Below are 21,406 nucleotides of genomic sequence, written 5' to 3'. Positions count from 1 at the left end.
TCTCCCTCTCCTCTCCTCTCCTTATTTATTACTTAGGGGTTTCAATGTGCTTATCATCTACTTTTACTTATTTATTAATTTTCTTATTTATTTACACAATTATTTATTTGCTTATCACAGGATCATTTAGGTTGGAAAAGATCTCCGAGGTCACCAAGTCCAGCCTGTGACCCAACACCACCTGTCACCCAGAGCCACATCCACTCTTCCCCTAAACCCCTCCAGGGATGGTGATTCCACCTCCCTGAGCAGCCCATTCCGATGTCTGATCACCTTTTCAGTGATGGAATCCCTCCTGATGTCCAACCTAAACCTCTCTTTAAGCACAGCTTAGGTTTATTGCTTGCTTCCTTTTGGTTATTTCTTTATTGCCTGCTTGCTTACTTCTGTTTCTTTTCAGAGTCACTTGTGGGAGTGCGAAGGTTAAAAGTTATTGGAATTTCAGCAGAATTTCAGTCCTACGGACACAGTTCTAGAATTTCAGTGAACTACAGACACCTCAGTGTTTATTAACTCCAGATGAGTGGCACAGGCACGGGATCTCTCCCCACACTCTAAGCCTGTTCCTTGAGCCTCTTGAGCAGCTCCCGCAGCTGCTCGATCTGGGCGGACACGCTGCTCTTGGCGGTGCCGCCCGCGGCCGTGTACTGCTCCACGCTGCTCACCACGCTGAACACCTGCGCCACATCGCTGCCAAACAGGGGGCTGGGGGCACAGGGGGCGGTCAGGGGGCTCTGGCCTGCCAAACAGCACTTTTGGGGAGTTGAAATAACAGAGGTGCAAACCTGATGTTCTGCAGCTCCTCCAGGCTGAGGTGGTTGATGGTGATGCCTTTGGTCTCGGCCAGCTGGACGGCCTTGCCAGAGGCCACGTGGGCTTGTCTGAAGGGCATCTGCAGGGGGAAGGGGACAGAGCAGAGGGGACTCAGCTCTGTTCCTCTGCATCCTGAGAAATCCCAGCTCCAGCTCTCCCTCTGGCACTTACTCCCTTCCGAACCAGGTAGAGAGCCAGGTCAGTAGCCAACATCTCTGGGCTCAGTGCCCTCTCCATGCTCTCCTTGTTGATCTGCAGGAGGAGGATCCCAGGGACACGTTACCATCAGCTCCTCATTGGGATAGGTTAGTGCTCAGGGTGAGGGGAATTCATCTGGAGCTCCAAAGGAATGCTCTGAGCCCCTCAGCAGACGGGACCAAAATGAGCAGTGTGGGTGAGGCACTGAGGAGTTTTTATTTGGGAACAATCTGGAGCTCTGCTCTCTGTGTTAATCACAGAATATGCACCATGATGATGTTGAATAGTGAGAGAATGAGAAGAATCCTTACCTGGAGGGTGGAAATCACTCCAGTGGCAACCTGGAGCACAGCATTCAGGGTGTCTACGACATCAAAGACAGCCTCCTTGTCCTCCTGTGTTGGAACAGCGATGGAAGAGGCTCTGAGCCAGCCTGGTGCAGCCCAAACTCCCTCAGGCTGAGCAGCCCAGCTCTCCTGGCTCCTCCAGCCAGCAGGAGAGATGGTGTGGAGAGGAACAAGGGCTCTACCTGCAGGTCCTTGTTGTAGGTGCTCGGGAGTCCTTTGAGCACCATGAGAATTGCAGCCAACTGCACAGGGAAACAGGAGAGGCAGGGAGTGAGGTATCCAGAACCCACAACTCTTTACAAAAAAAAGGAGAAAAGGGGGCAAGAAAAAGGAGATTCTCCAGCCCCAGCAGGAGCAGTTTCCTCTCCCTCTTGCTCCTTTTCGGGGCTCACCCGTCCGAACACTCGCCCGGCTTTGCTGCGGATCAGCTCCAGACTGTCGGGATTCTTCTTCTGAGGCATCAGGCTGCTGCCAGTGCTGGGTGGGAGATGAGTGGAGTGCACTGGTGAGCAAAACCCTCATCCATACATACACATCAGCACTGACCCAGTCCTCCAAAAGCAACATGTAGAACCCTCTTCACTGTACTCCTGTTTAGGGTGTAGGAAATCAGTGAACAGACAGAGCTGCGCTTTGATTTTGCACTTTGTCTGGAGCTGCCTCACAGTCCCACCTCTCACAGAGAAACTTAAAAGGGGGCTTCCCCTCCAGGCTCCCCCAGGGTGGTATGAGTGGTATAAGTGTTAGTGTGACTTCCTGGAGGGAGGCTGTGGTTGTGCCACCCTGCAGACAAGGAGTCTGTTGGGATTGCAAAGCCAGCCAGGCAAGGAAGGGCTCTGGCAGCATTCCCAGCACAGCAGGAAGTTCTCCCTGCCAGCAGCTCCTGGACAGCAGTTGCTGGTGAATGCAAACTTGGTTAAGTTACCAGAATGACAAATAAGTGACCATTGCTGAGGAATATTCACCCTGAGGGTGCCTTTGTGCCAAGCCCTTGATGCTGGGTCAGCCTCATGCACAGACAGACCCCAAACCACTGCCTCACCCTCCAGGGTGGGAGAGCTGAGGAGGAGAGGCTGAGGGAGGAGCTCTGAGAGCTGACACCTACCTGTAGGCATCAGAGAGGGTGAGGAAGCCAAACTCACTGGTGCTGTAGATGATGAGATCCTCAGCCATCTTACTGAGGTGGATCATCAGCAGGGTGGCAGCAGACAGGAATTCCACTGCAGGGAAGGCAGGAAATCAGGAGGGGGAAAAGGTGCTTGGACAACCCAGGGAACCCTGACTGGGGCTTTAGTTCCTAATGATGGATTTCAGCCCCTTTATTGAGTGAACTGGGAAGGTGTCAGGAGCTGCTTGCCACAGTGCTGGGAAGGTTTGGCTGTGCTCACCCACAAAGTCCCTCTCGCTGACGGCATCCATGCTGTTCAGGCTGATGGAAGCAAAGTCCAGCTCTGCAAGGAAGGGGATGGACACAGGAGGTCACACTGGCCCTGACAGGAGCTTGAATTCACCAGGCTGCCCCAGAGGAGGTGACTTTTATCTATTCATTACTCTCCACTCCCTTGTTAAAATACTGCAACACATCCAAAATAACATCAGGACAATCTGCTGATGCTTCCCAAAACCCCAGATCTTATGAGTAGTCCCCTTCCTCAGCCCCAGGGAAACATTTACCATTGCACAGCAGCTCTCTATCAATTCCCAGGGGGTTTCCAGCCAGAGCTCCACTGCCAGGGGAAAAAGAACCAGAAGTCACACATGGGTATCCAAACTGATATCTGACAAAATATGAGCTCTAGTCATGACACCTCTCTGAAGATTTCCCTCCTGCAGTTCACTTTGATGTCACAGTGTGGTCTGAGGCTCATCAAACTCTGAACTCTGGGCTAAACCAGAATTTCTCTCCCAAACAAGAAGAGTTGCCCAATGAAAGCTTTGTAATCCTTGATTTTCAAGAAGGAATAGAAAAATATTTCTGTGGAGAGAGTCTTTGGAGAGGGAAGCTAGTCTGCAGTGTCTATGGAATAGAAACCCCAGTGGCTCAGAGGATGGAAAGATCTGCTACTTGTCTTTATCTCAGAGCAAAGTGAGGACTGAGGATCACAATAAAAAATAAACTTTACCTTCCCAAAGGCAAGACATTGATCCTTTTCTTCACCTCTCCCAGGCGCTCAGAATCCCGGGTCAGAGCAACAGCGTGGCTGGGGAAGGACAGGAGAGATGAAACAGGGAGATGAAGCTGGAAAATATCCCATTCCAGGAGGTGAGAATGGCCCAAGGATGGCGAACAGGAAGGTGAAGCTGGAAATTATCCCACTCCAGGAGGTGAGAATGATCAAAGGATGGAGAACAGGGAGTTGCCCATTCCATGCTTGGATTCCCAGCTGGTCAGAGCCACACAGGGAATTCCTGTTCCAGTTTGCAGGGTTCTCTCTGCTTTGTCACCACCCCTGGCTGTCCCCTCAGCAGAGCAGGGCCTGAGGATGGGGAGGGTGGCAGGTGCTCACCTGAGCAAGAACTGGCTCCATCTGATGGGCTGAGCTTTCTGCAGGTGGGTGTAGCCAGGCAGGATCACATCGATTTCTCTGGGAGGGAAAGGACAGAGGTGAGCAGCAGAGACAGGAGGGCAGGGACAGGTCTGTAACTACCTGCACAGGAGATCCTGCAGCTGCACAGTCACACAACAAACCTAGGAGTCTCCTGCCCCAAAAATGCCAAAATTATGGAAAACTGTGAAAAAGGACTCACATGGCAGCACGTTCCACCAGGGTCTCAATGAGCCGCAGGAGGTGTGTGGAGATGATGGAGAGAGAATTCCTCATGAACAACTTCAGGTCAGTCACAACCTGGGGGAGATTGGATACAGCCAGATTTAGTGACCAAATATTGCTCAGCAGAACCCCCTGGCACTGTTATCCCCTCCTGGTTTTGGGTGATGGGAAGAGAAATCTTCCTTGTATGGGAAGCATCCCTGGCCACTGATTTGTGAAAGCTGCTATTGCTTTCCATGGACAAAACCAAAATCCATTATTTTCAGATACTGTCAAATTTGAAGCAGAAAATTCCCAACCAACACATCCTGAGGAGGACTGCTCCTGAAGGATGTGTGCCCCAGCCAGCAGAGTCAGAGGCTCTGGAGGTTTTCAGAGATGTCGGTGGAATTTTGTGGCCTTTTAGCAACCAGGATGCATCCCTGCAGATCCCACTCCCCTGGGTGGATGAGTCACTGCAGCATCATTAGTTTAAAGCCATCATTAAATTAAAGGGAATACAGGCTGTTTCAGGGCATGAGAGACATGACATAAAAATATTCAGTTAAAGAACTGAGGTGGAGGAATACAAAAGGATAAAAAAGGATTCTGTCCATACCTGATCATTCCTGCTTCTGCCAGTGTGCAACTTCCCAGCTATGTCTCCAATCAGCTCCTGAGGACAAGAGCAGCATTTCTGTCAGGATCTCTGTGCTCTGAACAGCACAATCCACACGAGCAGATCTCCCTGCCTGGAAGGGCCTCAGCTCCAGGATCCTGTGAGTGACCATGGGATGTGCTCTGGGGAAGGGCAGCTTTGGGTTCTGTGCTTGTACAGCCCCAAAAGGGGAGTGTGGAGACCCTTGGCTGTGCCCCAGGGGTTCAGTGCCAGCAGCTCTAAAGGGATTTCACAGATAGACAGAGGCACAAGCCCTTCATGTCAGGCAGAGCATCAGGAACAAGAGGCTGGAGGGGCCAAACCTTGAGCCGCCGCTCGTTGGCAGTGTGGATATCCTCATCAGTTTGTTTCAGCACAAAAACTCCCTTGGACCATTCCTCAGAGATCTGCAAACAGCAGAAACACCAGTCAGCCACAGGAGTTATTAAACCCAGGGAGGCTGCTCTCAGGTCAGCAGCCATTCCTTCACTGACAGTTTTTGAAGGAAAGAAATACCTTTTCCAGGCCACCCAGGATCTTCTCCAGCTCTGTTTTAGACAGGATCCCAGACTTCTCCAAGGCTTTGGCATAAGCCATGCTCCCTTGCATGTCCACCTCAGACAGTCTCTGGTCATAGCTAATGGAGGCATTGAGCATCTCCATGATGGGGTCTGTGCTTCCACTGAATCTTCCACCCCAAAGTTTATTCCCCTGAGAGAGAAAATAGCTAATTAAAGAGGACTAATGACTTCAGATAAATCCTGTGCAGTAAATAACATCCAGTGATCCATTTATCTGATACAGGGGCCATGCTCAGCTCCCTTCAGTGTGACAGCACTGACCAGAAATTCCCCTGGACTCCAGGACCTCTGGCAAGTGGTTGAAGAGCTGGAGAACACATCACTGACTGAGTTATTTACCCCTGAGCTCCAAGGTCTGGTCTAGGAACCCTCCAAGATATTTTGCCTCTGCAGGACTCTGCTGGGAGTCCTTGAAATGAATATCAGGGAAAGCTGCAAGACCAGCAGAGATTTCTGTTTTGAGGCCTTGTAAAAGGAGGAAAAACTAAGCAGTCATTAAGATTAGGGTGAAATTAATATCCTCAAATCCTTTTTGTGCTGTTTAACTAACAGATTTTTCTTTGACAGACAGAGCTATGGGCCAGCACAGAAACAAAGTAGGGTTTTCCCATCCAAAGCAGGATTCCTGTTGACCTCAGCCCCTGGAATGTGTCACCCACTTCAGCCAGTGACCAAAGGCTTGTGCAGGGTTCCAGCTGTGCCCCACAGCAGGGTGTGTGTTGTGTGGGAGCTTCTCCAGTAGTGATTCACCTGAGCTGTGTCACCTGCTCAGAAGCTTTTTGCTTGCCCAGGTAAGACAAGCCAACAAGTTTTAGTTCTGCCGGGCTTGCACTGAAGTGGGCAAGAATTTCACTTGGGCAGAGACAATTTTACCCAAGATTTCAAAAGCAATTCTCCAGTGCTACCAGGGACAAAAAGGAAATGGAGGACACCTGAAGGAAGGGACTAAATACTAAATTGCACAGTGGATAATTACTGATCTACTTGATTTTTTAAACACCACTGGCAAGTTTCTTCTCATGCTGGTCACTGTAACTACCATGGACAGCAAGGAGCTGGCAGGACAACTGGAAGCTGATCTGTAGCAGGGCTTTACCTGCCAGACAAAACACTGTTGAGAAACCTTAAAAATGTTTTTCCTGGTGACTGTTTCCATGTCCCTGTGCCTGAAAGGACAACAGGAGAGCCTGCAGAGGTGAGGGTGTAGCCATGTGTAAAAGGCAGCTTTGTTACAAAGCTGAGGGAAGGCAGAGAGGGGAATCAGAATTGAAAAAGAAATGTTAGAGCTCCTCAGCACTCATTTGGTGCCCCTAGGAGCAAAATTAATGCTAAATAAAAGGTCATTCCAGAGGCTCAGCACTTGACTCGGGACCAGGAATATCCAGGTATAACTTCAGCATTTAAAGCTTCCTATGAAAGTAAAAAGTGTGTCAGCAGCAACATTGCAACATACACATTTACAATGGGGAAATCAAAGCTGAAAGATTCATTTTAGGCATCTCCAGGACTCTTTGGAGCAGTGGCTGTGCAGCCTGGAAGTGACAGGCACTGCCTGGAACATGGAGCAGCGATTTGGAGAGCGGAAAGTGAACTGGCCAGGATGCCTGGCCACGTCTGGGCAGGGAAGGAAACTGAAAATGCAGCTTTTGTGCCGAGCAGTGTTTACACAAGCTGCCGGGAAGGGCCTGAACACGAGTCGCAGGCACGAGTCGGCCTTTCCCAGGGAAACAGAGGCAAGAACGCGGAGGCTCCGGGCCAGCTTCGCTCGGCTGAGCAGCCCAGGGAAGCAAAGATCGCGCTCACCTCGGCTGCTGCCATCGCGGCCGGGCTGGCTCCGTCTGCGGGCCGGGCACTGCGGGGCGGCTCCGGGCAACGTCCTGGTCCCGATCCCAGATCCACTCCCGGTTCCGATCCCAGCTGCACTCCCTGCCCCAGTCCCAGCTCTGGTCGCGATCCCGATCCTCGTCGTAGTCACAATCCCAGCTCCGGTGCCGATCCCAGCGCCGGTCCCGATTCCAACTCCAAACCCTGTTCCGATCGTAATCCCAGCTCCGGTTCCGATCCCAGCTCCAGTCCCGGTCCCAGCTCACTCCCGGTGCCGGTCCCAGCCCAGTCCCGGTACCGGTCCCAGCTCACTCCCGGTGCCGGTCCCAGCTCACTCCCGATCCCAGCCCAGTCCCGGTCCCAGCTCACTCCCGGTGCCGGTCCCAGCTCACTCCCGGTGCCGGTCCCAGCCCAGTCCCGGTCCCAGCTCACTCCCAGCCGCGCTCCCGGCGCTCCCGCAGCTCGTCCCGCCCGCCGGGGCGGGGAGTCCCCGGGCCAGCCCCGCTCCTGCTCCTGCTGTGCAGTGCCGCGGCTTGTCCCTGTGCTTTACGGAGCCGACATCCCCGTTTTCTTGTCCCCTTTCGGGGTTTGCTGTCCTTTAACCAGCCCCGGTGTCATAATCCAGCTGGGAAGGATCCTAGCCCAGGTCCTTGGGTACTTGCCTGGAGCAGCAGGACACTGCCGGTGACATCCAGCTGCCTCTGGCGGCCCCACAAGGTCCTTTCACAGCTGGATTTCAGTGTAGTGCCCTCAGCATCCATCCGGAGCAAGGCTCAGGCTCTGTATGTAGCCACCAATTCATTCACTGTTTCTCAAACATTTCCACTCATGATTATTTCTTTTTCAGACTTCCAGGCTTGAGGATGCTCAGACCATCACACTGTTTACACCGAGAAAAACTCTTTGAACCGTTTTTTAGCTGTTTTGGAGTCCCTCATTTTTAATGCTGCATTTTTTCATGTTCATCTTTTATGGATGGATACTCCAGGACTTGACAGAAGGTTGCTGAGGACTGGGAAGAATGGTGAGCACATCCAGAATGACCCAGCTGATAATTAGCCAAAGTGAATTCTTGCTTCAAGTGCTTTCCTGTTCCTGTGGTCTGTAATGAGCAGGGGTTTGAGACCAAAACCCAAATCACAATGAGTCAGAGGAGGGTGGTGGTGAAAGTCTGAAGACACTGTGGCCCACACTCTGTAATGTTTGTGGAGCTCCACAGGCCCCTCCAATCTAAAATATTTCACAATTTAAAGAAAAGGGTGGATAGGTGGGAAGTACCAGTGACTGTAAACTACTTATTTAAGTAAGAGACTAAAGTGTGGCAATCTGCTGCTTCCCTTTTCCTTTCATTCTGGCTGTGTCACCCAGCACTGGCCATGAGGGTCAATGCCAGACTTTTGCTGCTGGGAGCAAGAAAAAATCTCTTCAACTGAGGATCTGAAGAGAAGGAACCAGAAGACACAAACAGGAAAAATAAGGGAAGTGGCATGGATCAAGAAAGTTTATGGGAGGAAAAAAAAAACCGCAAGGGGGAGATGAGAAGGTCTCTGTTCTTCTGACTCTGCAGGAGTTGGTCTTACTTGTGGCTTTCTTGTTCCTTTAGCCTGGCAGCTGAGTGTGCAAAAGTGATTTCCTGGCCACAGGTGACCAGTGTGGAGAGTGAGATGTGAGCCAAAACAGGAACACAGCAGGAAGGAAAGGAGCAAACACAAAGGAAAGGTAATTGAAATGTGCTGCTTAAATGCCAAGAGAATGGATTTGTTTTAAGACCAGAATAAGGAGAGATTGAGAGTGGTGAGAAGTTGGAAAAAGGGAATTTTGCTGTTGCTGATCCTTCTCCACATGCTAAAAGCACAAATGGTCTAAAGGTGCAAGCACTCTGTGTCTCCTGGGGTACTTTGGTTGGAGATTTAGCTGCTGGCTGTGCTGTAGCCCTTGGTGAGGCAACACCTTTGCTATTTCTGTTCCCTGTGAGTGTCCCAGACCTGCAGCTCTGAGTCAACAACACGCTGCTGCCTCAGCACGGGGAGAAAACTCCAGCTCTGCAAGGCTGGGGTGGGACAGGAATTTTGCTGAGTAAAAAGGGACAACCCCAGTCTGTCACCCTCCCCTGCAAGACACATCCCCAGCTGCAAGGGAGGAACAGCCCAGCCCTTTCAAACCTGGGCTGAGCCCAGCCCTTCCTCACCCCGAAAAATCAAGACAGAAGAGCAGAATTTCAGTGAACTACAGACACCCCAGTGTTTATTAACTCCAGATGAGTGGCACAGGCACACCGCTGCAGGCACGGGATCTCTCCCCACACTCTAAGCCTGTTCCTTGAGCCTCTTGAGCAGCTCCCGCAGCTGCTCGATCTGGGCGGACACGCTGCTCTTGGCGGTGCCGCCCGCGGCCGTGTACTGCTCCACGCTGCTCACCACGCTGAACACCTGCGCCACATCGCTGCCAAACAGGGGGCTGGGGGCACAGGGGGCGGTCAGGGGGCTCTGGGCTGCCTCCTGTGCCCAGTGGCTGTGGAGAGGCTGAGGGAGTGAGGATGGAGCTTTCTCCCCAGGGGAAATGCTCCTGCAATTCTGCTGTCTGACATCAGAGCCAAACCCCTCTGGGGGCGTCCTGCTTAGGACAGAAGTTTGTCCCAGCCTCTCCCAACAGCTCTGCCCATGCCCTGCTGGAGCTGGAGTGCAATGGAGGTGTTACCATCCCCTCCAGTGTTTTCAGCCCCAGCAGGAGCAGCCTTGATATTGAGGATGCTGAGGGCAGCCCAGGCACTTTGGGGAAAGCTGATCAGGGAGGCTCAGCCCTCTGTGAAATACCAGAGGTACAAACCTGATGCTCTTCAGGTCCTCCAGGCTGAGATTGTTGATGGTGATGCCTTTGGTCTCGGCGAGGTGGACGGCCTTGCCAGCAGCGATGTGGGCTTGTCTGAAGGGCATCTGCAGGGGGAAGAGAGGTGCCACTCAGTGACCAGGCAGCTGGGCTGCTTTTCCAGGAGGAAAAGGGATGTGTTCTTGTTTTGTCTGGCCTGTTTTCCCTTAGGGCAATGCAAGCTTAATCTGGCAGTGCTGGGGTGGAAGAAGGGAGGATTTAGGAATAAATTGTGATCATGTAATTTGGGTGTAAATTACTATGAAGTCCCCCAGGCAGGACTGCTTGAGGTGCATGTAAAGGATGTGCTTTCAGCTTTCATGGTTGTTGACTGGACAGAACAGAGGGGCCTGATCCCAGCTCCTCACTGAGCAGTTCCCTGCATCCAGAGAAATCCCAGCTCCAGCTCCCCCTCTGGCACTTACTCCTTTATGAACCAAGTAGAGAGCCAGGTCAGATGACAGGATCTCGGGGCTCAGTGCCTTCTCCATGCTCTCCTTGTTGATCTGCAGAAAGAGGGACAGAGGGAGATGTTATCTATCATCAGCTCCTCCTCAGGGCACATTAGCTCTAAGAGGGACCAAAATGAGCACTGTGGGTGAGGCACTGAGGAGTTCTCACTTTAGCACCAGTGTGGAGCCCTGTCCCCTGAGTTACTCACAGCATGTGCTCCATGTTCCACAGTGAGAGGATGAATCCTTACCTGGAGGGTGGAAATCACTCCAGTGGCAACCTGGAGCACAGCATTCAGGGTGTCTACGACATCAAAGACAGCCTCTTTGTCCTCCTGTATTGGAACAGCGATGGAAGAGGCTCTGAGCCAGCCTGATACAGCACAACAGGCTGAGCAGCCTGGGTAGCAGAGCAGGGATGTGAGCCCAGAGGCTCCTGCCATGGCACTCAGGCTGTCACCTGCAGCATCTCCCCCTCAGCCCCTTTCCCAGCAAACAGCCAGGGGCTGTGCAGAGAAATGGGGTGCTGGGACAGCTCAAGAGTAGGAGATGGTGTGGAGAGGAACAAGGGCTCTACCTGCAGGTCCTTGTTGTAGGTGCTTGGGAGTCCTTTGAGCACCATGAGAATTGCAGCCAACTGCAGAGGGAAACAGGAGAGGCAGGGAGTGAGATACAGAGCAAAGCACAGCCCCAGGGCACCTCCAGAACCCACAGCTCTTTATTTAAAAAAAAAAAAAAAAAAAAAAAAAGGCAAGAAAAAGGAGATTCTCCAGCCCCAGCAGGAGCAGTTTCCTCTCCCTCTTGCTCTTTTTTGGGGCTCACCCGTCCGAACACTCGCCCGGCTTTGCTGCGGATCAGCTCCAGACTGTCAGGATTCTTCTTCTGAGGCATCAGGCTGCTGCCAGAGCTGCAGGGAAGGTGTGTGAGTGCACTGGTGAGCAAAACCCTCTGGCTGAAATCCCTGATCCAACCCTCTGAAAGGAACCTCTAAATCCCCTTTCCTTGTACTCCTGTTTAGGGTGTAGGAAGGCAGTGAACTGAGTGTGCTGAGTTTCTCATGTTTCCCACAGCAAAGCCTTTGGTTTTGCATCTTGTCTGGAGCTCCCACTGTCCCACCTCTCACAGAGAAAGAAAAAGCCACTATAGAGGAGATTTCAGCAGGCCAGGCTAAGTGGTCTCAGGGAGGGAGGGCTTGTGCCATCCTGCAGACAAGGAGTCTGTTGGGATTGCAAAGCCAGCCAGGCAAGGAAGGGCTCTGGCAGCATTCCCAGCACAGCAGGAAGTTCTCCCTGCCAGCAGCTCCTGGACAGGACTTGCTGGGCTGAACACAGACTTGGTTGAGTTAAGGCAATCAGAAATAAGTGACCATTGCTGAGGAATATTCACCCTGAGGGTGCCTTTGTGCCAAGCACTTGATGCTGGGTCAGCCTCATGCACAGACAGACCCCAAACACTGCCTCACCCTCCAGGGTGGGAGAGCTGAGAATTCCTCACCAGAGACCAAAAACCTACCAGTAGGTATCAGAGAGGGTGAGGAAGCCAAACTCGCTGGTGCTGTAGATGATGAGATCCTCAGCCATCTTACTGAGGTGGATCATCAGCAGGGTGGCAACGGAGAGGAGTTCCACTGCAGGGAAGGCAGGAAATCAGGAGGGGGAAAAGGTGCTTGGACAACCCAGGGAACCCTGACTGGGGCTTTAGTTCCTAATGATGGATTTCAGCCCCTTTATTGAGTGAACTGGAAAGGTGTCAGGAGCTGCTTGCCACAGTGCTGGGAAGGTTTGGCTGTGCTCACCCACAAAGTCCCTCTCGCTGACGGCATCCATGCTGTTCAGGCTGATGGAAGCAAAGTCCAGCTCTGCAAGGAAGGGGATGGACACAGGAGGTCACACTGGCCCTGACAGGAGCCTGAGTGCACCAGGCTGCCCCAGAGGAGGTGACTGTAAGCCCTTGAGCAGTCCCAGGAGCACAAACACGTTTAATGGGGTTTTGGTTATGATCCCAGACAGGCAGAGTGCAGCAGGGGTGGCTCTTCTTCCTCCCAGCTCACTGGCACTGCCTGTCTCTCTGCAGCAAAAATCCCAGAAAATGAAAGGCTGTGGCTCCAGGATGGGGCATTATGGTGCCATTCCCTCCCTCCCAGGTGTGACAGGTATCCCCTGCCCCTGAGGCCCAGGGAAACATTTACCACTGCGCAGCAGCTCTCTATCGATTTCCAGAGGGTTTCCAGCCAGAGCTCCACTGCCAGGGAAGAAAGAAACAGAAATCATGCAATCCTCCTTTCATATCCATCCAAAGCTGTGCTCTGCAAAGCAGGGAAGGCACCCCTGAAGACTTTGCAGAGTAAAACAAGCCCAGTGATTACACAAACAGTAGATCTTACCTTCCCAAAGGCAAGACATTGATCCTCTTCTTTATCTCTCCCAGGCGCTCAGAATCGCGGGTCAGAGCAACAGCGTGGCTGGGGAAGGACAAGGAGGAGGAGAGGACATCAAGCCAGGGAATGACTTTTTCCTTTCCAGTCATGATCCTGCCATGCCTGGAACCTGGGATCCCCCCTCAAATGTGAGCTTGGAGTGGAGCCTGGACAGAGCCAGGGGACACAGGGAATTCCTGCTCAGTTTGCAGGGTTCTCTCTGCTTTGTCACCAGCCCTGGCTGTCCCCTCAGCAGAGCAGGGCCTGAGGATGGGGAGGGTGGCAGGTGCTCACCTGAGCAAGAACTGGCTCCATCTGATGGGCTGAGCTTTCTGCAGGTGGGTGTAGCCAGGCAGGATCACATCGATTTCTCTGGGAGGGAAAGGACAGAGGTGAGCATCAGAGACAGGAGGGCAGGGACAGGGATACAGCAGAACTCCTGGTGAAGTCACAAACTGAGCATCTTTAGCCTGTGTTGTGCTGCTCCATCTCCTGTCAGCTTTCAAGCCAAACACACAGGATTTAGCTGTTCCAGAGTGGTGAATCTGCCCTGGGACTCCCTGGAAAGTTGCCTGGAGCAGGAATCCCTCTGTGACAGGTAAGGATTCCCCAACCCACCCCAGGTCTGGAGTGTGAGGAGCAGAGCTAGACAGGGAGGTAACCCAGCTGAGGTTTTTCTCATACAGAAAAACCCGAAACATTTTCCCCACTCCTTCAAATGAGTTTGGTGCCTTCTAAAATCTTGTGTGGACTTCCAACCTCAACTCCTTTGCCAGGCATGAAGGGAGGGATGGTCTGAGGGATGAGGAAAGTTTCTGTGAAGTGGACTCTGGAAAAACAGGGGCTGTTGTGTCCACTGGGCTACACCAAAGTGCCTGTCTGTAATTCCCTGCACAGGAGACCTTGCTGCTGACCCCAGTGGGGTCAGACAAAGGACAAACCAAGGAGCCTTCTGCCCCAAAAATGCCAAAGTTATGGAAAAGAGGGAATGTGAGAAAGTACTCACATGGCAGCACGTTCCACCAGGGTCTTAATGAGCTGCAGGAGGTGTGTGGAGATGATGGAGAGGGAATTCTTCATGAACAGCTTCAGGTCAGTCACAACCTGGGGGAGATTGGCCAAGTCAGACCACAGAGAATGTCACATGTGCAGGGACAGCAAGAGAAACCCCTCCCTGTCCTGTTTGATGGGAACGTGTATCTTCTCATCGTCTGGTCATATTTATGTGGTGGTATCACCATTTCTTGCTCTCCAGGAAGAGTTCCAGAGGCCTCTCTAGACTGAGATGTCCTGAAGTGAGGTAGAGGAGGAATACAGGAGAAAAAAAAAGGTTCTGTTCATACCTGATCATTCCTGCTTCTGCCAGTGTGCAACTTCCCAGCTACGTCTCCAATCAGCTCCTGAGGACAAGAGCAGCATTTCTGTCAGGATCTCTGTGCTCTGAACAGCACAATCCACACGAGCAGATCTCCCTGCCTGGAAGGGCCTCAGCTCCAGGATCCTGTGAGTGACCATGGGATGTGCTCTGGGGAAGGGCAGCTTTGGGTTCTGTGCTTGTACAGCCCCAAAAGGGGAGTGTGGAGACCCTTGGCTGTGCCCCAGGGGTTCAGTGCCAGCAGCTCTAAAGGGATTTCACAGATAGACAGAGGCACAAGCCCTTCATGTCAGGCAGATGTGGAAGAACAGGAACAAGAGGTTAGAGCAGCCAAACCTTCAGTCTGCGCTCGTTGGCAGTGTGGATATCCTCATCAGTTGGGATCACACCAAAGACTCCCTTGGACCATTCCTCAGAGATCTGCAAACAGCAAAACATCACAGTTACCCTGCTGTGCCTGGGGCTGGGAGTGTCCCCAGCAAACCCCAGCTCCTGCCATTCCCAGAAGTCTCGTGCAGACTCTGGCATCCAGGCTGCTGGCTGCATCCTGATATTCCATACTGTTGGTGGGATTCACCTCTCTATCCATGATTATCCTGCAGTGTTATGGGGGATTTAAACATTGCAAGGAAAAATTGAGCCTAAATGTCAGTGGTTTCTTTAGCATCATCCACAGAGCTTGTCCTACAAAACATTGCACAGACTCACTGTTGTCCAGGGTGGGTGGGCAACAATGGATATTTTATAAAAGCATTCCTCTGCTGACTCCTCTTCCCCCCTACACTTGCTATGCATTGCCTCCTGCCAAGTTGGGCATCCAGACTCAAAATTCCACATGCCAGCAGGAAAAAGCTGTTCTTACTTCACACTGAAAAGAGTCCTAGTGACTGCTCAGTCTGAGGAGGACAAGGACATTTAAAGGAGCTCTTTAAAACACAAAGATGCTGTCAGGTAAGGAAAGATTCATTCCAGCACACATGAGAGGTTATGAAGGGAAGAAATACCTTTTCCAGGCCACTCAGGATCTTCTCCAGCTCAGTTTTGGACAGGATTCCAGCCTTCTCCAAGGCTTTGGCATAAGCCATGCTCCCCTGGATGTCGACTTCAGACAGTCTCTGATCAACAGTGATGGAAGCGCTGAGCATCTCCATGATGGGATCTGTGCTCCCCACAAACCTTCCTGCCATCATTTTGTCCCCCTGCAAGTAATGAAGGGAAGAGACACAGGTTTATGGATATATCCCCTAAAAATCAGTGTATGTTCATCTCAATCCTTATCAATGTAAAACTGAGAACCAGCTCAGGAATGGTTTTATTCAGTCTATACCAGCAAAACCCTGGACTCAGAGCATGTCACTGTCACTGGAATTTAGCCCTTGAGATTACAGGTCTGGCTTGGGGATCCTCCAAGATATTTGAATTCTGCAGGACTCCCTGAAAATAAATATCAGGCCATGTAGTTCAAGACCAGCATGTAACTCTCTTTTAAGGCAGCTGCTGGTCTCTGACCCTTTGATGGACTCCTGACAAAAAAAAGAAAAAAAAATTTAAAAGGTAAAGGAGTCAGGTATATAGTGAAAGTTGTTCTCTGATCCTTGAAGTATGAAAAAATACCACGCTTTTAGAGAGACTAGAAGAAAATATTCAGCTGACAAGGAGCTGAGGGCCAGCACAAGCCACACGCTCTGAAACACTCCTGTTAATACAAACTGTCTGAAGTTACCGTTCGAAGCAGCTCCAGAGCCCACGACGCTGTCACGCAAAATTAGGATAAAACCGGCAAAGATGCAGGTTGCAGAAAGGGAGGCCTGGGTGCCTTTCAGTGTTACAGATGTTGGGTTGAGATGAAAAGAGAAAAGCCCAAAGCAGCCCCAGAAGGGCTCGGCAGGTGCTCGGAGCCGGGCGGGCGGCGGAGCTACCATGGACAGCGGGCAGGAACCGCGCCAGCAGCGGCGCTTTTCCAAGGGACTGGAGCAGGGATGAGCAGGAGGGAGCGTGCGGGGCAGGACGAGGCTCCGAGTGCGGGAGCTCTGCGTGTCAAGCGGGTTTGTCCGCAGGAGATTCCGCGGGGGGTGAAAATGGGGGAAAACCCAAAGTTTGCAGCTCCTCGCTGGACACCCTGGGATGGGCAAAGGGGACAGGGAGTGAATGGTGCTGCTGGGAGGGAAGGGCTGGGATGGGAAGAGGTGTCCAGGTACATCTTCGCTGCCAGGGACTGTGGATTATTGCTGTCCCCTTGTCCATTGAAAACCCCGGAAAACCACCCAGAGAATCATTAAACTCGGAAAATACTTCCAAGATCAGCGAGTCCAACACTGCCAGGACCACCCCTAACCCATGTCCCTCAGGACCACCCGGACACCTTTCCTGAGCCCTCCCAGGGGTGCTGATCCCACCCGCTCCAGAAGCAGCAAAGCCAAGCTCCCCCTCACCTCGGCTGCCATTTCGGACGACGTTTTGCTCGTTTCTGCGGCGATCCTGGCACCTGGTTTAAACTGCGGGACAGCGCGGAGATGCTCACTCAGCTCCTGCCGTGCCTGCTCCCGGTTCCAGGGCACCGATCCCGGTTATTCGGGTATCGTTCCCGGTTATTCGGGTATCACTCCCGGTTATTCGGGTATCGCTCTCGGTTATTCGGGTATCGCTCTCGGTTATTCGGGTATCGCTCCCGGTTATTCGGGTATCGCTCCCGGTGCGTTCCCAATTCCCCAGGAATCATTCCCTGCTCGCTCCCAATTCCCCGGGCATCAGTCCCTTCCCCACTCCCGGTGCCCTCCCTGTTCCTGGGGCATCACTGCCTGCTCCCGGTGCGCTCCCGGCTCCCTGGGCATGACTCCCTGTCTCGCTCCCGGTGCGCTCCCAATTCCCCGGGCACCGCTCCTGGTGCGCTCCCAATTTCTGGCGCATCACTGCCTGCCCCGGTGCGCTCCCGATTCCCCAGGCACCGCTCCCGGTTCCTGGGACACCGCTCCCTGTCCCGGTGCGCTCCCAGTTCCCCAGGCACCGCTCCCGGTGCGCTCCCGGTTCCCCGGGCACCGCTCACCTGTTCCGCACGCAGCCCCGGCCGCTCTGTGGCTCGCTGCTCCCCGTCCCCGCCGCCCCGCTTTTACAGCCCTCGGCTCGGGGCTGGCGGCTCGGCCCGCCCCGCCGGGGCGGGGTGTGCCCGGGGCCGGCCCCGCTCGGGTCCCCCCCGTGTCCCCCGTGTCCCTTCTCACCCCTGCGCTGCGGCTCGGGGACAGGGGATGCTTTGGAGAGGGAGGCTTGGGAGGGATGCTCGAGTGATGCTTCTTACCCGGCGTAGCTCCTGCACTGCGGACAGGTCAGGAATGTCCTTGGAATGCTTTGCTGGGAATGTCCCATCACTGGGTGTGTGTCACACCCCTCTCATGAGCAATCTTTCATATAAATATACCACGAGCAACCTTTAATATAAATATACCTGATCCAGTGCTCTGTCCTCAATGCTACCCCAGCAAACACATGGGAGTCTCTTGTTCTGCCCCATCTCTGCATGATGAAACTGTTCACTCCACCTGGAAAGATGCTGCAGCCCCAGATTTGGGGCTCCCCTGCTGTCCCCAGGTTCTGGGGTCACCTGAGAGCCTCAGGCAGTGGCTGTGGGGCTTGGAGTTACATTTATGGCAATAACCTCTGTCTTAAACTCATCACATCCTAAATATCGTGGAATTAAGTCACTGATATAAAGCACAAGAGATGTTTTAGAGCAGCAAAGCTGTGGTTCAGCACGAATTTCTCATAAACTCCTCAGACAGAGCATTTTCTGCAGCCCCTCCACAGAAAGCTGAATATTTGCTGCTTCCTCCAAGTGAGTTCCTGCAGTGTAATATTTTTCTATGTGCATTGTCCAAACCTCTCACAGAGCTCATTAAACATATTCCAGCTTTCTCATCCACATTTTTTGTTGGATTTTCCTCCCTTAAACTAACCTTAAACAGGGTTTTTTTCCTCCCTTAAACAGTTCTTTTTCTACCATTCTCTCAGTTCTACAACTTATCCCCTTTTCCTACTGGGAAACTGAAACAGTGCTTGATCCTTTTGCATTCCTATTCCTTCCTCTTGTGAAATCTCTCATTTTTACCACATTTCTTTTCTTCTTCACCTTTTCAAAGTGTCCTTTTCCTTACTCTGGGCTTTGACAGGGGATTTCCAATATGTTGTGAAAACATTAAGCACTGGGTTTCTAATTAGAATGAATGGGTGTAAATAAGATTTTGCTAACCCATGTCTGATATTACATGTGACAGGGGATATTCCACCCACATGGGATCTGTCAGCAATGCCACTGTGGATTTAACAAACTTCCCAGGGATTAGTTGGCTTGGAGTGCTCTGCTCAGCTCCTGCCCCAGTGTGTATCTAGGAAATGATGAATTCTCTCTTCATTTTTAGATCAAACAATCAATAATTACATTTTCTGTATAATAAACAATGTAGAATGCAGATTAATATTTTTATAATGAGAGTGGAAGTAAAACAAAATACAAGCAGAATCCCTCAACTTAAAGATGAACATTGAAGAAACAGGATTTCTTAAAGATGCTTGGAGCTGGAGAGTTGAACTTTTTTGAGGGGAAAACAGTAAAATAGCAATGCAAAATATACTTTGTAATGCAAACTGAAGTGCATTCTCATTGCTGTCTTCTCCATTTCTTCTGGTTTGGATTCTCTTCACTTCCCAACATAGTTTTTCATTGTTTTATTTTAAATAGAAAGATTAACCTCAAAATCCTCATCCTACAGTTAATACCAAGAAAATTCTGAAGGAAAAGTCTCCCACTTACTTTCCTTTCTGGCACAGGGGATGGCAGATCATTCCTACATCCACCCTTCTCAATGTGAAAATAAGTACTAGAGAGTAAGTTGCCAATTCTGCAGCACAGAGAAGTTTAATTAAATCTATTTGAATGTTCTCAAAGATCTGAACTTTATTTTCACTTTTGTAATCAGAACCTTTCTCTGTTTAATTTTTTGCTGGAACAGTGCAATGCTGAGGGAGTGCAGCTCCAAAGGAGTTTTGGTGGCTCTGGAAATCCACTTTTCACAACAGGGCTGTGAAGGATAAGGATGGCACAAACAGCTACAGTGCACCTTGTTTTTTTAAAAACATCTTTTTTTAAGCTGTTTTTCACTTTGGGGAAAGAAAACAGCTCCGTGGGCTGAACGAGCCGTGCAAACGCTCTGTCAGCTCGGCTGGCACGGAGCAGTGCTGACATTTTTTTTATTCCAAAAACCCCCCAACTTTGTTTTTAACAAATTTTTGACTGTAAAAGGCAAAAAAAAAAAAAAATAATAGACACCATAGGGTGCTGAGCGAAATGCTGAACACAGTAAACATCTTTCATGACAAAGAACACAAATACCCTGCAGATCTGCTGTCAATAGCAAGTCCTAGGCCCCCTGCTTTCAATAGTTAATACTGAGGCCCCTCTCTCCCCAAGCCTTGCTGGTAACAATCACAGTGTTAAAATGTTGACATGCTAAGCACATTTGGAAAAACCCATGTCTGCATTCCCTATGGATGGTGTAGCATCACTGTCTAACACCTAAAGAGCAGCAATGAAAGGCAAAGTGACCTTCTCACCTCACTCCTGCCCAGTTGGTTTTCTCTTGATATTCCCTTTGGTGGTGGCAGTGGAGCTGAGCTGACCCATATTTGTATTTACAGCCTGCCAGGCTTCCTGTCTCCACTGGGAAATCTTTAGGAGGATCTCTGTTAGGGAATAAAGGTGATGGAAGAGGTGTTTGTGTCCTTCATCCCCAGCTGCGTCTTCGTCGTGGGTTGTAAAAGCAGCACTGATTGGAAAAAGGTGTCAGGAAAGTGAAATTTTGGGGAAATGGTGGGAAAAATGTGTCAGGAAAGTGAAAATTTGGGGGAAAAAAACTGTCAGGAAAGTGAAATTATGGGGAAACGGTGGAAAAAACCTGTCATGAAAATGAAATTTGGGGAAATGGTGGGAAAAATGTGTCAGGAAAAGGAAATTTTGGGGAAGGGTGGGAAAATGTGTGAGGGAAGTGAAATTTGAGGAAAGAGTGGAAAAAAGGTGAAATTTTGGGGAAATAGTGGGAAAAATGTGTCAGGAATGAAAATTTGGGGAAATGGTGGGAAAACGTGTCAGGAAAGTGAAATTTTGGGGAAATGGTGGGAAAAAACATGTCAGAAAATTTGGATATAAAGATATAAAGGAGAATTCAGATTATTGTGCTGAAGGTTCAGGACCCTTACCTGAAGAGAGTGAGAGGCAGACAGATTTAGCAGATTTCTGGAATGAAACCCTGAAATTTGCTTGTTTGGAAATATGCTGTTTTCACATGAAACCTGACAACCTTTCCCTTCTTTCAGGCAGCTGCATGTGGAGATTTTGGGACATGGCAGAGCAGTCACAGAACTTTTGCTGTGCCAGTTTTGGCCAATTTACAAGGTCAGTTAATCCTGACATGAAAAAGGGCAGCATCCATCACATCCTGTGCCCTGAGCCACACCAGCAGCTCTCACTTTGGACACCTCTCTCCTGTTTTGTTTTTTTTTTTTAATTTAATTTTTTTTTATTCCACAGTAAATGATTCTGAACTATAAATAAATTTCTATCTGTATTACAATCTGTGTGTGATGGGGGTGCACGTGCCCACCACAACTTTTTATAAATTGATTTAATTTTTCAAATTAAAAGTGATGAAAAGCCTTTACCTTTTTAAAATTTAAAATTTAAAATTTTAAATTTTAGTTTTTAATTTTTTCCCCAGCACTTCTGTATCTGGTGATGAAAGTTCCTGGAAAACTGGGAGCTTCTCCTTGCCCATCCTGGCACTGGAGACCATTCCTAAAGCACTGCAGTTTGCTTGTATTACTCTGAATTTATTTAAGATTTGAAACACCCCCATGAGAAGAAAAACCTTATTTTTGTCTCGTTTGGTCGTGGAGGAAAAAGTGGCTGGTGGTTTTTGTGCTGGAATTGCAAGGCAGAGGTTGTGGGCACAAGACTGACCCTAAATTCAGTTCTCTAAATCCCTAAAAGGCTCTTAAATCCCAGCTGTAAACAAGCAAATATATCTCTATGACACTCCTTAGGGAGTGAGAGCTGCTGTATCTGCATATAAAATTTTCCCTGA

At 50.6% G+C, this 21,406-nt stretch overlaps 2 protein-coding genes and 1 long non-coding RNA gene across 7 annotated transcripts; 1 reads left to right on the top strand and 2 right to left on the bottom strand.

Moving 5' to 3' along the window:
- Positions 1-489: 489 nt before the first annotated feature.
- LOC130260949 (argininosuccinate lyase) lies at positions 490-7,666 on the bottom strand. 4 transcript variants are annotated; one of them, XM_056506770.1, is made up of 17 exons: positions 7,604-7,666; positions 7,151-7,375; positions 5,283-5,477; positions 5,090-5,173; positions 4,728-4,784; positions 4,107-4,204; positions 3,866-3,943; positions 3,482-3,559; positions 3,033-3,085; positions 2,747-2,809; positions 2,464-2,578; positions 1,751-1,835; positions 1,541-1,600; positions 1,323-1,406; positions 985-1,065; positions 786-892; positions 490-705 (listed from the first exon to the last, which is right to left on the bottom strand). In XM_056506770.1, exons 2-17 carry the CDS (start codon positions 7,163-7,165, stop codon positions 555-557), a joined length of 1,404 nt encoding a protein of 467 aa, XP_056362745.1. In that variant the 5' UTR covers positions 7,166-7,375; positions 7,604-7,666; the 3' UTR covers positions 490-554. The 4 variants fall into 4 exon arrangements, with proteins under 4 accessions (XP_056362745.1, XP_056362743.1, XP_056362744.1 ...); XM_056506768.1 differs by having other exon boundaries at positions 7,541-7,647; XM_056506769.1 differs by having other exon boundaries at positions 7,484-7,628.
- A 76-nt stretch (positions 7,667-7,742) lies between these two features.
- On the top strand, positions 7,743-13,904 carry LOC130260952 (uncharacterized). The gene is made up of 4 exons (XR_008841888.1): positions 7,743-8,195; positions 8,775-8,890; positions 12,916-13,053; positions 13,802-13,904. It is a non-coding gene; the product is annotated as an uncharacterized LOC130260952 (long non-coding RNA).
- Positions 8,980-18,707, bottom strand: LOC130260951 (argininosuccinate lyase). Of its 2 annotated transcripts, XM_056506771.1 has the most exons (16): positions 17,114-18,707; positions 15,284-17,080; positions 14,616-14,699; positions 14,248-14,304; positions 13,911-14,008; positions 13,199-13,276; positions 12,872-12,949; positions 12,677-12,729; positions 12,284-12,346; positions 12,001-12,115; positions 11,311-11,395; positions 11,066-11,125; positions 10,740-10,823; positions 10,462-10,542; positions 9,998-10,104; positions 8,980-9,628 (listed from the first exon to the last, which is right to left on the bottom strand). In XM_056506771.1, the coding sequence occupies exons 2-16, from the start codon at positions 15,467-15,469 to the stop codon at positions 9,478-9,480; spliced, it is 1,380 nt and encodes a 459-aa protein (XP_056362746.1). In that variant the 5' UTR covers positions 15,470-17,080; positions 17,114-18,707; the 3' UTR covers positions 8,980-9,477. The 2 variants fall into 2 exon arrangements, with proteins under 2 accessions (XP_056362746.1, XP_056362747.1); XM_056506772.1 differs by lacking the exon at positions 17,114-18,707 and having other exon boundaries at positions 15,284-17,089.
- Positions 18,708-21,406: the final 2,699 nt, after the last annotated feature.

The sequence above is a fragment of the Oenanthe melanoleuca genome, chromosome 19, assembly GCF_029582105.1.
Source record: "Oenanthe melanoleuca isolate GR-GAL-2019-014 chromosome 19, OMel1.0, whole genome shotgun sequence".
In the NCBI taxonomy this organism is placed as follows: domain Eukaryota; kingdom Metazoa; phylum Chordata; class Aves; order Passeriformes; family Muscicapidae; genus Oenanthe; species Oenanthe melanoleuca.
Note: the sequence above shows the minus strand (reverse complement) of the source record. Positions and strands in the feature narration are given on the sequence as shown.